This window comes from Patagioenas fasciata, chromosome 1 (assembly GCF_037038585.1).
Source record: "Patagioenas fasciata isolate bPatFas1 chromosome 1, bPatFas1.hap1, whole genome shotgun sequence".
Classification (NCBI taxonomy): domain Eukaryota; kingdom Metazoa; phylum Chordata; class Aves; order Columbiformes; family Columbidae; genus Patagioenas; species Patagioenas fasciata.
The window spans coordinates 117,931,624-117,949,506 of NC_092520.1; the positions used below are offsets into that span (position 1 = coordinate 117,931,624).

Sequence of the window (17,883 nt, forward strand, 5' to 3'; positions counted from 1 at the left end):
TGGGGAGCTGGAGACCAGCTCTGCTGCAGCATCATTGGGCAGAGGCTGACAGTCCTGGGGCCTGGGCAAGGTGAAGGGAGCCCCAGGGGGCTAACATGGAATCCTGGGTCATGGCTAGGGTGGGGAAGCCCTGGGAGAATAGGCAGGGATGCATTCAGGGAGATGACAATGTGATTTGTAAAAATTCCTTAAGCCTCTGGAAAAAGAGGATTTCAAACCTTGGATATGAAGTCTACAAATAAGCTATATGAAGTTGTGATCTGTTTTTTTTCTCAGTCCATTTCTCCCAGTGTCAAAAAAACCAAACCACAAACCAGTGCAAAGGCAGACAAAATTTGCAAGTAGTAAGCATTTGACTACAAAAAGCCACTCTGTGGCCTGCTGCTGAGCATTTTTTCCCTTCTCAGATCACAGTTTTGCATTTCCCAAAGGAGTGGGTTATTATAAACAGTAAAAAACATCAAAAGCTCCCTCATATCCTGAAAGGCTTGCTTCACAGAAAACAATGTAATTTACTTAATATGGAGATTAATAATCCATGTAAACTAATTTTATTTCTTCACAGATTTAAATTGAAACCACTAGAAAATAGGACATTTTTCAAACAGCAAGGTATGTCAACATTTTTCTCTTAAAAACAGGCAGATCTGTTCTGCTGGAGTTAAAACTCGGAGACAGTGTAACAGAATGGAATGTTAACACTGCTTTGATTTAGCAACAATTTAGGATTTATTAACGTAGATTACAAATTTAATATATGATTTCTAATAATACTTAATCAACATCTGATTAAGAAAATGATTTAAAACAATTCAATGGGATTTGTTACAACTAAACCAGTGACTTGATTATAGATTTGATGATATCAAGGGTCATGCTGTACTTACAAAAGAGAAAGTTAAATCATGTACATAGACAGACAGAGGTCTATCAGTAAAAGCTGAAGTACACATCTATAAACACACACATACTTAAGCGTATTAATCCATGGATATTTGAATATATTCACACATACTAACTTACAGCTTTGTGCATATTAATTGGTTCATCACAAGGTGTCTCTGAGGGGATTCCCACCTTGGAGGGACATAACTGACTCACAGCTGCTGCGATCCAGGAGAGCTCAAAGGGCCACAATTTAGGATAGCAATTTGTAGGGTAATGAGGTGGTTGCCTTTAGACAGTGTTTTCCCCTGTAACCACTCTTAGGATGAAGTAATATTCTGGCAGCATCCAGAACTCTCTAAATTGTGTAGTTCAGGTACCGTTTCAGTCAGGCTGAGTCCCAGGTAGCAGGTGTACCAAACTGTCAAAAGTGACTGATGGCCAATACCTTTTCCAGGAAGAAAGGGCACCTTTTCCCATATGGCAGTAGTTCCAAGAGTATGGAGGCTGTGCCTCCTTGTCTTGACTCACTGCATTTGTGCCTCAGTTTTCCCAACTTCATTGCACTTAGACAATGAAGGATTGTTCTTGTCAGAGCTACAAGAATACAGGGAAGATTTACCAGTGTTCTGTTTAACTGCACTCACACAATGGGATTTGTTTTCTCCAGATCATGCCTGAACACCTTGGTAGCCAGGTAGTAGAGTGACCCAGGAGAAGAGAGGAGGGGTTGCAGCCACCACAGAGATAACTGTCCATGTGCTTCTCTACCACTCCCATTTCTTGGCTACTATATTTAGAAAAAGCCACTTGCTGTCCAGCACCTTTTCAGGATGCTCCAGGATTCACCTTTATCAAAATTCCAAGTTTATTCCCATTCTACTGTGTCTTTACTGACATATGGAGTGATATAACCATATCAGCAGTAGTTCATATATCAGCTATTCATACCTAAGATATTGTTACTTCTGAAAGAGAAAACTAAAGATAGTGCAATGCTGATTGCCTTTAGACTTGAAGAGGGCTTACTTTCTAGACATCCACAAATGTCCAGGCTCATGAATATTTCTGCTTCCTCAGTTCCTTCTGGAGTGTGAGGTTGATGGCTGATGAGCTATAAGTGTTTTGCCATTTTCCAGGTTCATTCCCTTACGTCGCTTGTAAACATGAATGATACTGAATTGTCATGGACACCAGCCAACATCCCAAAGTGGATATCTGAGCTGCTTTCTTCTCCACAACTCATACAGTATAAAGGGAACAGGCGTAGCACAAGTCTACTCATCATATTACCAAATTTTTGGCAGCAAAAGTATTTTCTACAAAAAATAAAAATTGAACCAGCTCCACTTCTGCTCACATGCGGTACTGGAAGCATAGAGCAAGGCCTGAACTGAAAAGCAATGTGTAAAGAGACATCCTATGGTTGTGTTCATGCATTTGATCCTGTCTGTCAGTAACTTGGTATCAATTGAGGAGATGAACAACTCAACTTGAGCATCCAGAACTTAAAAATCTCCAGTCATTTCTAGAAATCGTAATAATGAGAAAATTCACAGAGCCTAGCCTGATCTTTCGTGGTTTCAGAGGGAAAGGTCTAAAGCAATGGTGGTTTTATGAGGACCAATTAATGGCCATTCACTTTCTTCACATGCCAGGACGGAATACAAATGTAATCAAGTTTTTCTAAAGCATAGTTATGAAACAAACAGTGGCAAAGAGGAACAAATAAGAATAGGTGGATATTCTTCCAAAAAGCCATAGACTTTCTTAGTCATCGAAGTTCTTTTTGATAAGAATAATTATCACTATATCACATTAAAGGTGTCAACAGACAAATCAACGGAAAGTTTAGACTTCAGGTCTGGGCCCACAGTAGTCATTCAGAGGGAAAAGCAGTCCATTGGCAGAAGTTTCACTGCACTTACAGATTAAAGAAACTCCATACTTATTCATGTAGGTGTTTTTTTAACACTTACTGTGCTGTGAAGTCGGAATAAAGGACTTCTGATTACAACAAATGAAAAATAAAAAGAAAGAAAACCAAAAAAGTTTTGTTGTGTCCTCATCTTTAGAAGAAAAGCACTCAATTTTGAGGTGGTAACAGATAGCATTTCATGGAGAAGGGAGGGTAGGAAGTGCCCAAAGTAATACATTCGGAGTCATAGGAAATGTCACAGAGAATCAAACGGGTTTCTGAAAAATTAAGGAAGACAAAGTTTCTACCTCTTTCTTTCTCTCTCACGCAGCCTTTCACCTCCCTTGGTCTTTCTGCTCCAACAGGTCATTTCCCAGAGCATTAGGCAACCTCCTACTCACTCCTGCAGCAGACAGATCCAAACCAGGAGCTCTGCTCACCCTCTGGCATCTCACACTGCTGGAACGGAGAAGGGAGGGAGTCGAGGTGAACCATGCAGCCCAGAGATTGGGCTGGGGAGGAGGAAGGCTAGGATCAGTTTAATCAAAACTGCATTTGCTGATCCTGCACCACTTTAGGGATGGTGTTTAAGGGCATCTGTTGCTGTGAGGCAGGTGCAACTCCACACTCCTCTGGAGATTTCTTGGCAGAAGCAGTTGGACCACAAGACTGTGCCTATTGACAGCTGTGACTGGATTGGTGGGCAGTGTCTGTATCTGAGACACCCTTTCATCACACTGTTTAGTGTTGATGCAGTGGGACGTTGACTGCCCTGAGCAACTGTGTGTTTTTGTTGTGCCTAAATCTGGTCCTGGGAAGTGCCATCAACTTCCATCCTTGGAGTCATCCCAATTACACATCTTGCAATGGATGGACAAAGACAAACAGATATCTCCAGTGCTGGGTTCTCTTTCTCCAGTTGAATCCTCAACTGCGTGACTACTCATGCACTCCAGGCAAAGCCCCGGGCGCTCAATCTGAAGATGTCCCAAGCCTGTAGAGCAGGCAGCAGAGGATCAGCATGATCTTTGGTGCTTCCTTAGTTTAGGCACCTCTGTAACACAATGAGGAAGTCTCGGTTTTGACATTTTGGGGTTTGGGTACTTTTTGTTTTTAAACCAGAATATACTGCAGCAGAACAATCCAAACAGCCCACAAGAACAGTGTCATTACCACAGACGAAGGAACTCTCCTACCCAGGGGATTTCTTTGTTTATATTTAGGGCAAGTCCTGCCCTGAGGCTTTCAAAAATGCAAAATGTAATAATAAACAAAAAATCCTAAGCAAACCCGGTGCTGTTGATGTTGTTATCATGTTCTATTATTTTTTTAGAGACCATAAAATTAGTGTTGAATGACCTCACCAGGAGCTGTAAGAGACATGAGAAGAAGGAGAAAGAAGAAGACCATTTTAAGAGGCTTAATCTTGATCAGTTTTTAGTGAGTTTTCACACAGATGACAAAGTTTTGTTCCTGGTTACAATCTCAATATAGCTGTACCTTTTCCATGGCGTTGGACCACTGGAGATCTTGTATAAACCGTTGAAGTTTGGTCATTCTTATTTTATTCTTTTGCATGGTGTTGAAAAGCAGTATAATTACTTTAAAATCACTACTGAAATATTTTTTGCTGAAACATCACAAGAATATTCATCATAAGAAGAAATAAAAATAGTCCAACCAACTCAAATTATTTACGGAAAATTCAAATAACTACAAAAAGTCCTTTAAAGACAGGCTCTTGGGGAACTGTCTCTTCAGGTGATGTTATTTTCTCTGCTTGCAAGAGTGAGAAAATATGAAAAACCTGTCAATTACTGCCAACAAGATATGCATGTTCAAAAAAAAAATCAAGTTTCTCCTTTTACTCGCATGTCATTAGGCCATTTCTTCAATAATTGTTATTATGTCTTCAGGTTCATCCTTTATTAATATATTCTTATATTCTGTCTATTAAAGAAAGAATAAAACATTCCATTAGTGTTTCATGCATGAGATTAACCACTAGTTTACCATTTATGAATTTCCTGGCAATCAGAAAGTTGTTATTTGTTATATAGAAGGTGTAGTGGGACTCTGTCAATGAGAGGACTGAAGCAGACATGTCTCCCCTCCGTAAGCTGCCCAAAGAGGAACAAAAGATCTTTCAATTCAAAAGCCAGAAGATTAATCTTTTTAAACATGGAAAAGATAATATCATGAATGAAGAGATAGTTAAAGGATTTATAAAGACTTACTAATGGTGATCCAGTGTGTACTTGCAGACACATTCATGCTTCCAGACCTGCCTATAGCCAACTTAAAGACTTTCAGCAAATTACAGCAAACTTTGTAACATGCTCTCTAGATGGGCAGTTCCCCTCTGTTACTTGGAAGGTCTGCCTGTCTGTTCCTTCTTTTTCTCATTAATCTTTCCAGATCTTTGCATAGGTTAGAACCTCTCAGCTTTCTGCTGTACTTTCTTGCTTACCGTATCTTAGAAACTTTTCCTCCTTCGTCATAATTGCTGAATACTAACAAAGAATCATAGAATCATTTTTGTTGGAAAAGAGCTTTAAGATCACCGAATCCAACCATTAACACACCACTGCCAAGTCCACCTCTAAACCATGTCCTAAAGAACCTCAACCACACGTCTTTTTTGTTTTAACACCGCCAGGGATGATGACTCAACCACTTCCCTGGCCAGTCTGTTCCAGTGCCTGACAACCCTTTCCATGAAGAAATTTTTCCTAATATCCAATCTAAACCTCCCCTGGTGCAACTTGAAGCCATTTCCTCTCATCCCATCACCTGTTACTAGAGCAGAGACCAACCTCCTCCATGCTACAACCTCCTTTCAGGTAGCTGCAGAGAGCGATAAGGTCTCCCCTCAGCCTCCTTTTCTCCAGGCTGAACAACCCCAGTTCCCTCAGCCGCTCCTCATCAGGCTTGTGCTCCAGACCCTTCACCAGCTTCGTTGCCGTTCTCTGAACTTGCTCCTGCACTTCCATATCTTTCTTGTAGTGAGGGGCTCAACATTCAACAGATGGGTCTCAAAATCTGCTATAGCACACCTATCTTTGTCCATCAGTAGCTTTATTTGTCCCTTCTGTCCCTCTGCCTGATCAACAGTCTGATTCTACACTATTATTGTGCTAAGAAGCTTAGGCTAAACACTATTCTTGTTGTAGCATATGGCTTATAGGAAGAACAGGGTGAAATTGTGTATTTACTCTAACACTGCATGTAGATGGAAGAAATTGTTTCAAAATGGAAAAGGAAAAACAGAATAATTATTTGCATACGGACCTCTTTCAATAGCTCAAGAAAAAAAAAAAGAAAGAAAATTTATCCTTGCTTCTGTGTCTCTTTCTGACACTTTGGTCATACTCTTGTCACTGCAATAGATCTTTATTTATGACCAATTTCAGGCAAATGGGAAGAAAACATACCTGGAAATCCATTGGAGAGTGGCCATGGAATGGGTTTCTTGGCTGTGGTACTGTAGCAGATGTTTTTTTCAAATAAATAATTCTACAGTGACAGAAAAGTTTGGTGAAAAAAAGACTTAGTATGGAAACATATGAACAGGTAGCATATAACAATGCTCCTGAAGCATTATTTTTTTCCCCTAAGACAAAAATAGTGAAAGAGTAACTAAAAATTACATAGGCTGAATACAATGGTATAATTTCATTGTCCAGAATTTAGATAATAATAATAATTTATTTTATGACTTATCAGAGAATCATAGGAAGTGGCTTTTTTAATTATCTGAAAGAGAAATATCCTCCTCAGGACAAGGAAACAATTTCATGCACCACCCATCTCCATTGCAGGGTCTGATGGCAGGAAAGCAGCATTGATATAAGGCCTTGTCCCAGTATTGGAAGGTGTTTTGTTATATTGATCAAGTGGATAAGAAGGATGAGAATCAGAACTATAGAACACACTTAAGGAATACTTAGCAGGTCATGATTCCTGATACAGTTCACTGTCAATTTTCTCTCTCCTTCCCTCCTCTCCTTTAAAAGGAAGTTAGAAGTCATCTATTGGGGAAAGAGGTGTTATTTCAACTACAGAATGAAAATTTTGGACAAGAAATAAGGCTTACACTGTGCAAAGAAAAAGTGCGAGACTTGCTACCAGCACTGGTATCACAAATAATGTATATGATGAAGCAGATGTAAGTTCTCCTTTTCCTGCAAAACAAGAAATCATCAAAGTGTTGATGAGTATCACAGAACAGGAATGATCAAACAGCCATCTACAATCTGCTTTGCAAGGTAGTGTCAAACACTGGTATGAAGTGGCTTCTTCTTTAGCTTAGCACCTCATTGCCCTGTAACCTGCGAAGGAATAGAATGGATGACAGTATGTGGATTGCCCATGATAACTTGAGAATTCACCAAGCGTTTTGTGAGGACCTGAGGCCTACTTCAAAAACCAAGGTGGCAGAGAGTTACAGGGAAAGAGAGTAGTTCATAAAGCCAGAAATAAAAATTGAACAAGAGCTAGCAACAGACCTCAAAAAAGTCTGCTTTTTTCGCTGTTTCTGTACAAGAAGCACTCAGTGTCACACCAGAATGTTTGGAGACCTCCCCCTTATTAAGAGATATGCCAGCTCTTTGCTTCTTTTCATCCTAGCAAATTAATGTGCAAAAATCAATATGTTTCCATCTGTAAGGATGAAGTAGTAAATAAATGAGGCAGACAACTAATAACTGAGGGAGCTGGGGCTGTTCAGCCTGGAGAAAAGGAGGCTGAGGGGAGACCTTATCACTCTCTGCAACCACTTGAAAAGGAGGTTGTAGCATGGATGGGGTTGGTCCCTTCTCCCAAGCAGCAAGTGACAGGACAAGAGGAAATGGCCTCAAGTTGCACCAGGGGAGGTTTAGATTGGATATTAGGAAAAAATTCTTCATGGAAAGGGTTGTCAGGCATTGAAACAGGCTGCCCAGGGAAGTGGTGCAGTCACGATCCCTGGAGGTGTTTAAAAGACATTTAAATGAGGTTCTTAAGGACATGGTTTAGTGCTAGAGTTAGGTTATGATTGGACTCGATGATCCTGAGGATCTCTTCCAACTGTAATGATTCTATGATTCTATGAAAATCTAGGTCAAGGAAGTGATATTCATTCTTACCAAACTCTACGAGTGTACTCCACTCTCCCCAGCTTGGGCTCACTAAACAACTGTTGTCAGTCGCTCTGATTTTAATGCTGTACCTTTTTTCCACGCTGAAGCTCTCAAACATATAGGAGTTTCCTGTGACATTTCTTTCCTAAATATGAAACAAGAAGACTGAGAGTTTTTTATTCAAGTTCATTTGATGATGCAAACTATTACAAAAGAAAATTTTACACATACTTCTGTGATTAGATTAGACTGAAATAACAAATAAAAAGTTATCCCTTAATAAATTAGTTTACTCCATCCTAATTCCTTTTGTTTGAACATTTTTGTTATTGGTGATGTGAAAATGAAATTTGCAGTATGCTTTCCTGGATCCTTAGCTTCTGATGAACAATCAGTAAATGTTTTATTTTACTAAAATATAATTCTTTAAAGACCTAACATTCCCTTACTGTGGATGTTTTAAAATATAAAATGAGTTTAAGAGCCAGATTATACAGAAGGGAAAAAAAATTGACATATACTGAAATTCTTAGAAAATCAAGTCTTCTTGAAAACTTTTTTTTTCTTCTTTCTTTATGCTGGCTTAATCTTTCAGGTCATAGTTTCTTGCCTCCTCCATCTCAACCATTAATAAAATTCTCCACATTTTGTGTTTCTAAGTGTAATGTGGAATTATTATCCATATTTCTCTCTCTATATGAATATGGTAGGAAGTACAAAAGACAGTAAAATGGAAGATTTTGTGACTTGCACAGAAGTAATTTAAAGTTCCACATGTGCGGGTGTTTTTTGTATTATGTTTTATAAATAGCAGTTTAAAACTTTGAGTTTAGGAAAGTTATCAATAAAAAGCATACACAGTATACCAAAACTGGTAGTGTGAAACCAAAGCAATTTGCTTGGTGGATGCTCTGATGCAGGCGAAATTTCAGCCCAGCATAATGTTAGATTAATAAAGTTATAAACACTTACCATTTTAGAAGTGGTTTTGATGTTTTTGTTAGAATCAGCCTAGAAACAAGAGAAAGTTTCAATTTTTACGGTTGTTCTTTTTATTACTGCATAATAAAGGGTCCTCCTTTATAGATGTTTAATTTTCAGGGAAAAAAAAAAAAAAGTAGAACTAATATTTTAAATGCGTTCTTCTAAAGACTGTGAAGTTAAGCTGTTCTTCCACTGAACGGTTACTGCTCACCACTAGTACTCTGAAATACTGTACTCTTCAAATTTGATTGCAGAACTGAGTGTCAAAGAACTAAACAAGAAAAGGTTCAGGTTCCCCACCAATTAAAATTACACATTTACCTGTACAAAACAAAGTATCTAAAAAATACTGGTAAACCAGGATAAACTTTTGCCTGTGTAGCTTTTACATTCTTTAACATTTAATTTAGTTACATTATGTCCCTATTTTTTCTTTTTTTTTTTTTTAATTTTTTACTGTTGGAACAACAAACTCACAAATAATTCTGCAAACCTTTCAAACTTTGTTCTTAATGGATATAATACTGCTTTCTGTATTCATCTAAGTATTCAAAACACTTGCTATTATGGAAACATATGGTAACAACCATATACAATTAAGACCTCAAATGCCTGGATATTCTGTTCCAGTAACCTGACTGAATATTTCTCTTTATTCAAAGATGTGGATGATGTTTTCTACTTTAAGTTAAGGACATTGGACCTAAAAAACCCACAATGGACAGATGCTATATCACTGCCTCTTACATCTGATTGTGACAGCTGCAACCAGCCTGATTGTGTGTGCTTTATTGTGTATACCTCAGCTAAACTTAAACTCCTCCAGCAGCACCGCACTGGTGTCAGTAAACCGAGGCAACAGGAGAAGAAGGCAAGTTAAGATACACAAAGGGTAGGATGGAAAGTATGAGGGTCCAGGTGGAGACACCTAATTGACCTTGCAGCAACTCCTATCTTACAGGTCCACCTTTCTGGTAAAGCATGTGTTACTTCTTTGGACCTAGTTTAGTAATATCATAAGCCTGATTGATCAGTAGTGATTAAAAGAAACCAGAACAAATGCAAAATGAGTCTGTGAAAGACATGATAAAATTTGACTGATGGGACAGGAGACTGCAGAGAGGAAAACCACTGAACAGGAGGTCCTGACCTATCTTCATAAAAAAACAGCAGTAGGACTGAATGACTACACTGGGACCCAAACTGCCTTACAGGGACAAATAAAATCAGTTGCATCCAATTTAACAGTAGATTTTGTTTGTTTGTTTGTTTGTTTGTTTGTTTGTTTTTTGTCTTATAGTTAGATTTCATTTGATGTATCCTATAACTGTTCATAATAAAGTTGTCAGGTAATATGATCCATCCCCCTGTATGTGCTTGAGTAACTATTCACCTTGGGTGTGGGGAATCCCTCACCCAGTTTCTTTAAGGACCAGCTGTACCATGGATTGAAAGCATTCCCTCAATTTCCTGCCTGTATTTGTGAGCTGCAGCAGTTCTCAGCTCATGTGCAAGCTGGGTATTACATATCAAAAATAAGAGATTAGTTAAGCAGGGAAAGAGAACAGGTTATTGGTTGTATGGTAGTGTGTGTGGAAATATAAGCCTTTGTAGGCTTATACTCTTAAGAGTCATAATTATTCTTACCTTGTTTTCTATGACGAGTTCATATTTGAAACAAGCATGTCTTTTCACATGACTTGTGTGAGGTGGTTGCCACTGAATTTCACAAAAATGATAAACTTCTGTACAGCTCACAGTGACATTTAAAGGAGGGGTGAGTTTTTCTACAATAATGTAATTAGAAATACAATTGATTAATAATCAGTTCTCTTCACTCTGCCTTTTAAAAATATAGGTAGATTTTCAAGCAACTGGTATAAAAAGATGTAACGCATCTTTACCAGAATTATTATATTCAGCCCATATTCTGAAGCAAGACTTCCTGATTTAATGCTCCAGTTGAGAAGCCTGCAGTATCAGCAGTAACAGTAGGTAAATGAAAAAACACGAACCATTTCTTAGGTTTTACTGAATTCAGCATATAGTTTATGCATTTTTTAAAAGTATTGTGTTCATATCAGTGTTACTTTTATTTTTTTTCCTCAGTGAGGTTCTTCCTTTAAAAAAAGAAGGTTTTTGCTCACAGTGTTAAGGTAATCGGTTCTTTCATATTATGTGAATGAACAAAATTACAAGATAATGAAATAAGCCTAATAATAATAATAATAATGAAATAAACTTCTAGATAGTCCCACTCAGGCATCCTTAGCTAGTTAATCCCAAAAGATAACACCTTTCTTTCAGAGAATAAGTATTTGACTGAAATGTTCATAATTCTCTGCCCTATGATTTCAGATGGTCTCTGCATTCATTTGTTTTTGTTCATTCGTGTACTTTTGACTTTTCAGCCATCAAGGCTGGTGAAAAGGAGGAAAAAAAGCATCTGTCCTGAGGAGGAATATTTTTAAAATATATGCTTTTTCCAAGGATGAATTCTGGAAATAAAATAATAAACAAACCAAACCAAAAACAACAACAGAAAACAAGCCAACTTACCAATTTCGTACAGAGAAATCATCTTCTCATATGTCTGAATGTTTTGTCCACTTTCAGACACATTTACCAGGAAATGTGCTCTCTTATTTTCTATCGTTACATTTTGGAATCTACATCCTGTATGCCTTCCATGATTATCTTTGATGTAATTCTGGCATCCTGTGAAATTTTCTTTCCTTCACATGACACATTGCATCAGTTAAATATGGACAATGTCACATGTCAGACCAGAAATCAAAATTCCCTACATTCAAGCAGACCTACTTACTTTGAGTTCTTCCAGTACAGGAAATATTGGGTATCTCCTGAAGCAGTCCTGCCCACATGCCAGGTGCAGTTCATGAAGGAAACATTAAAAATGACACAGACAAAATTTTCAATGGCTGTCCCATTCATGTCTGCAAACACAGGAAGAATATCCCATGTCCACTCTGCAGAAAGACTGTACAACTGCTCAAATCATGCAGATGTCTGCAAGCTCATTTAGTAATTTTCAATCACCTGATTAGTAAATCCAATAGTATATTCTTCGGATCTTGCAGTTACATGCTTACTTTAAGATAGCAATGATTTTATTTCTGTTGAGCCATGAGGGTTAGCATTGTTAACAGATGCTGAAAGTGTGACTAGGATATAATCAACTCTTTAATCAACTCAGACACAGTGATGTAGTCGAAGTTAGCAGCAAAGCCTGTCACTGTTGTGTCCTTTGTTTAGATCCCCTGTTTAGCTAAGGTCCGGTCTACAGTGGAACATAAAGTCTGTTACCATGAGCAAGGCAAGTTCTCTCTCCCATGTTTGTCTGAAGTGCTCTGACCCTTGATTAGCTTATAAAGGACTAAGGATTTAAAATAAGCTGTTCAACACTTTCTTCTGTGTGACAGCTGAGTGACTACAACCTAATCCTGAGACTGTTTCTTGAAGCTAGTCCTTGCAGAAGCATCATGATTTTGAAGAGACATTGGCATATTGAGTTGAAAAACAGTTGCTAATCCATTCTGGCACTTTCCGTTCAAAGATGGGGGAATGTTGCTTGCACTGAACTTGATAGAAGCAGGCCTGCATATCTATGCCATTAATGTAAAACTAAGACAAAAAGCAGAAGCTGATAGATTGCCTAAGTTAGGAGACTATTCAGGTTGTGTATTCACATGAGGAATTAATTCCTTGTGTTGTTTCTTCCCTGTAGAAAGGTGAGATCTCCTACAGAAAGTGATAATCATGCAGTACCTCTTCTTAACTACTGTCATCATGAAGTGAAGGGCTGGGTCACAGCTTCCCATAACAGTGGTTCATTAAACTTAAGCACCGCCATGGCTTATACTGCTTACCATTACATGTACCTCCCCAGTTCGCCTTAAAGTTTCCCACACATCTAACATATGTTCCCAAACATGGCTTAGAAGCCACTATATTATGAAAACAAGTGGTTGCTTCCTGTCCAAGCTTCACTGTATCCAAGCTGGAATCCTCTTTTTGCATATGTTCTTACAAGAATCTGATCTCATAGCTGAGAACACTGACTCTAGAAGAAATGGTGTTATTGAGTAGACCAAAACTTTTGACATCATTGGATGCTTAGAGAAAAGTATAAGAAGAGAGAAAACACCAAGCAAGCCTTCACCTATGTGTTCTCTCAGGTACTAGCAAGCAGTGCCCTGTAGACTTCCAAAGTTAAAGGCTACCTCATAGATCACTGTGCTTAACAGCCTGAGAAAGTCTGATCCCCCATTAACTTCCTTCATCCCCGTTGAATCCATTTATTTTTTTGGCCTCTACCACACCCTTTACCAATACGATGAGCAAAGACAGAATTCAGAAGGTGTATTTTCCTTCTTTCTCCTGTCCTCTCTTCAGCTGTAATGTGAGGAATGTCAATTCTTCTCCAGAAGAGAAGGAGCTCAAACACATTCTTGTACCTAATATTTTTTCATGGCTTGTTCCAGGCAGCTACTGTGCTGTATGAAGGCTTTTGGGACCGCTCTACAGAAGGAAGATTCTTTCATTTGAATGTACTACATGTGTAGGGACATACAAAAAGAGGTTAGAGTCACAGTTTCCAGAGCAAAAGGCTGATATCTAGGAGACTTGATCTAATATGATGTTACATAGCTTACCTATGAATAGAGCTGGACAAGTTAAACCTCATCCCTCCAAACAACTTGGTGGAAATATTCACTTCACACTCATCACACTGGGAGACACCATGTACTAGGGAAATAATGCCATGGACACAACTTTGCAAAGGACTCTCAAGAATAGCACCTATCTGTTTCTTAAAACTGGAAATAAAGAGGAATTATTGAAGGATAAATAATTGTCAGAGTACTCCTAGATTTGTTGAAAATTTTCTCTTTTCCAAGAGGAAGGTTGAAATTGTTTCCAGAACTTGGTTCAGAAGCATTTATTTCACAGTAGTATTGGCCTAAGCATCCCCTGTCCTTCCCCATCCTCCATTTCTCCTTCCCAATCCCATCCTGCCTCCCTGACTGTCCTAGTGCCACAAAAAAACTGAAGGACAGCCGTCTAAGCATTTCTGCCACTGAAAGAAATGTAAATGTTGACCCCTATCTAGTTGCTAGAGGCATCTAAGCTCTCAGCTTAGAGCCTCTTATATCCAACTTATGTGTGTTTATATGTATATATCTGTAACAAACCACTCCTGAGAGTCCAGTGATTACGGAGACAGAGAGCTTTGCTCAGCTCTCTGGTCTGCCATAGATGCTCTTTATGACCCAGGGTCAATCAAATATGTGTACTTCCTCATGTACAGAAGAAATAGAGAAGTTTTGTTCCGATCATGAAATTGTGAGGTAAATGCAGTAGCCTGGAGTATGATCACAGGTGCTGTGGAAGGGTCTTAGAGGGATGGGCTTCATAAAGCCTTTGGCAATACTGCAAATTAAAAGAAAATAGGTCATTCTAGTTTCAAATCAGATCACAACTTGATTCACATGTGACCCAACAAGTACTTGAGTTGGCTGGCAACAAGAAATAGGGTGAAAGGAACTTCTAAAATGGCATTATGGTTAAGGAAAAAGCAAAAGAAAACACAGCTTTGGCCTCTTCAGTGATTGTCTCAGTTATTTATATCCAAGAGAAGCAGATAGAGATATACTCAGATGTTATTTAATTAACCTAAGTTCTACAACCAGAACATTACTCTGCCTACAGAACAGCCATGGTCAGCTGCACAGTATCACCTTCATAACAACATCAAGCACAGGCTGGGACAATCACTCAGATATGTGTGAGTCAACCTTTGCTGACAGGACTTTTTTTCCAGGTTTTGAGGGGATTTATTTTTTACCTTTATTTTATTCACCTTTGTGTGGATATGCCAAAGAAAACCTAGCAGAATAGACAAGTTCAACTACCCTTCTTTTAAGGTTTATTTTTGGGCCTACTGTATTCACCCACAGTGTAACTGTTATAGTTTTACTGTTATTTTTAGCAACGCAGAGCTAAGTCTTCATGAGACTTTTTCCCATTATCTCCCATGATTTCAATGAGACACTGAAATTTTCCTCTTTCCAGTTTATACTTGATGACTAGCTAAATTGTTCTGGTGGCTTCTCATCTAACCACTCCTCTTGTAATAACCTCATATTTATCACATTTTTATAACCATTTCCTTAAAAAAAGAGGTAGGACTATACTCTCATGATCCTTTTCTGCAAGCTATGATGCAAATAACAGTTTTGGTTCTCTGTAGTGCGTTCTTCATTCTGAACTGCCTTCTATATTCTTTGTTAATAAAATACAAATGCAAATATACTAATATCCTCACAAGCATCCTTTGCTTCATACATGAATAACTTATTTTCCCCTATTTTAGTATTTGTAACTATATTTGAAATCTTTCTTGACATTCTTTATCTCTTTTCAGGAAAGACGTAACATACTTAACTGAGATAAATATGATGATTGTGATTGCACCTAGCTGCAAAACGACACATAGCTTTAGGCACACACAGTACTTTCTTTCATTTATTTACTTTTATTTAGTCAGCCTAGATTACCTCCATCTCTTGGGCAGATGTTAGAAACTGTGCAGGAGTAGTAGCTGCAGAAAAATACCAGAAAAAAAAAAGACTCTGCAATCCTTCACAGTAATCAGGATTATTAATGAGAATAGACAAGATCTCACCTCTGGGCCTTGAGCCCGAGAGAATCTTTCTTTTCATTCAGTAGTTCTTGAACAGGAAATGCATAAACTGCACTTGACTCTTGGAGACAATGGATCAGATAATTTGTAAAGGATTGTGAGTAATATAATTACTATTGGAAATGAATGAAAGGAAATTAAATTGCTTTAACCTTTAAATCTAACCCTGAAGGTGCTGTCAGCTGTGGGGTGGAGTTTGTCTTCCCTAAACTTACCCAAGTGCTATATAGATATGCCCACAGGGAAATCTGTAATTTTACTCTGCCTTAATAGTGACTGGAAAGCAACAGCTACTTAAGACACAGCTTATTTAACCTAGTCAAAGACAAGATGAATGAACGCTTCATTATGTTTCTTTCTTGCCAGTCATAGAAAATATAGTCTAGGGGGACCAGCCCAGAAATATCCCTCTAACATTAAGCTATCCACCTCAGTCAGATCAATCCAGGAGGATTCATTAATTTCTCCTCTTACATCATCTGGAATCCACATGTAAGTACCAAACAGAAATGTTCCCACTATTCTTTTCTTACTAAAAACTGAAAATTAATTTTGAAAATGCCTTTTCCTCCTCTTTCTTATACCTGTACTGGTGTCATGTGTTTCTTCTCAATAGAAAAACAGGTACAGTAGAAGAACAGTACTATTTTCCCCACAGGTGATCTGAATTTCCTTTCACATCTCAAATAATTCCCTTCCAGATTATCGATCAAAATCTGAAAGAACCAGAAAGTATTTATTTTTGAAGCTATTTCCTTTCTACATTGTAGTTTATAAACTGTATTTGAAAATTGGCTACCGCTAGATTCCATGCTATAACACAAACCACTCTCAGTTACCTCTCAGACAATGCTGAATCTTGGCATATGTCCATAGGAGACGATCCCGTTAGGAATTTGGAAATATCAGCAAGGCTGAAATCCTGCTGCAGTGGCTATTCTTGTCCAGGTTGATTAGAGGCTTGATTAGATGAGAATAAAAACTGTCTGATAACCTGCTGATTACAAGTAACATATAACCATATAGCTTACCATGTCTCAATACTGCTATGATTTTTATAAACAATGAAAAGGAAGGTTGGTAATTGAAAACTAAACAAAACAACAAAACCTTACACTTCGTTTTTTTATAATTTTTTTTCTTTTTTTTTTCTTTTTTTTTTTTTTTTTTTCCATGTAAAGGAAATATCTGTGCTGGGTGTGGTACTTAAGACTAGACATCTGAGATTTATTTCCCAGCTTTGCCTTTAATACACTTGTAAAGTTTATTTTGTCTGGGGGAATATATGAAGTAGAATCACTGCTTACATGTTGAATGTGTTGTCAGGATAAAATTATACTTATATTCCCGCACCATTTTCAGAAAACTGTGTATAACTGAAATCTTCTACTTCAATACTAAAATTGTAATAAAAGACACTGACATATTTCCATTCTACTGGTGCCTAAATGCAGTACTCTTGAAAGATGTTCATTCTGTATAGTGGTGTAGCTCTATGGATGTAAATAACTAGAATCTGAACATTTCCACTTCTTCTGTGTTTTTAAGAGAAAGTGACATAGACACTTTTCAATGCTGTAATGCAGGTTTTAAGTTAACAAGCAAAATACTACTATGTGGATGATGCCAGTAATACTGGAAACTGCTAATTTTAAAATATTGTATATACAATTATTTTCAGACTGTATAAAAACCCAAACTATCAAAACCTTAGCAGACACATTATTTAGAAAAAAATCATGCATTTGCAGGTAGTTTCTATCCACCCCTCACAGGTATTGTAACAACATTAAAACTAGCATGAATAACAAAATGCAGTATTTCTTTCCCTATCTTCCTTGGAGTGAAAGCAAACAACAGACAAAGATTAAAGTAAACTTACCTCCTCCTTGAAAACTTGTTTCCCTGTGCCAGTTAAGGTAACGAGGCACAAAAAGGACAGAAGCTGTGAATTTGCCCTGGTGGCTTATTTTCTTGTGCTTTAACAATGTGATTTCATTAAGTTCTTCTGAACCACTCATGCAACAGGGTGTGAAAATCCCGCCTACGTCTTACTCATTTCCCTTACCCTATAATTCTGTAATGTAACAGGGAAAATGGTGATTACAGCTGTTTTTTTTCTCTACAGGAAGACAAACACATCAGAATAGATGAACACCCTCTTTACCACTTTATCCACATAATTTTAAATCTTTTCTGTCACGTTTTTCATTTTTATAGGGCACAGCCTCAAAGGTAGGTGAATATGT

General features: G+C 37.8%; 1 protein-coding gene across 6 annotated transcripts; it reads right to left on the minus strand.

Moving 5' to 3' along the window:
- Nucleotides 1-587: 587 nt before the first annotated feature.
- On the minus strand, nt 588-17,632 carry LOC136115410 (granulocyte-macrophage colony-stimulating factor receptor subunit alpha-like). 6 transcript variants are annotated; one of them, XR_011740830.1, is made up of 10 exons: nt 17,517-17,632; nt 11,735-16,628; nt 11,467-11,642; nt 10,555-10,694; nt 8,896-8,934; nt 7,930-8,068; nt 6,900-6,987; nt 6,238-6,319; nt 4,304-4,753; nt 588-4,173 (listed from the first exon to the last, which is right to left on the minus strand). XR_011740830.1 is itself a non-coding variant. In XM_065861544.2 (10 exons), exons 3-10 carry the CDS (start codon nt 11,860-11,862, stop codon nt 4,682-4,684), a joined length of 864 nt encoding a protein of 287 aa, XP_065717616.1. In that variant the 5' UTR covers nt 11,863-11,864; nt 16,474-16,628; nt 17,517-17,632; the 3' UTR covers nt 4,228-4,681. The 6 variants fall into 6 exon arrangements, 5 of the variants coding, with proteins under 5 accessions (XP_065717616.1, XP_071669482.1, XP_071669486.1 ...); XM_065861544.2 differs by lacking the exon at nt 588-4,173 and having other exon boundaries at nt 4,228-4,753; nt 11,735-11,864; nt 16,474-16,628; XM_071813381.1 differs by lacking the exon at nt 588-4,173 and having other exon boundaries at nt 4,228-4,753; nt 11,735-16,350; nt 16,474-16,628.
- Nucleotides 17,633-17,883: the final 251 nt, after the last annotated feature.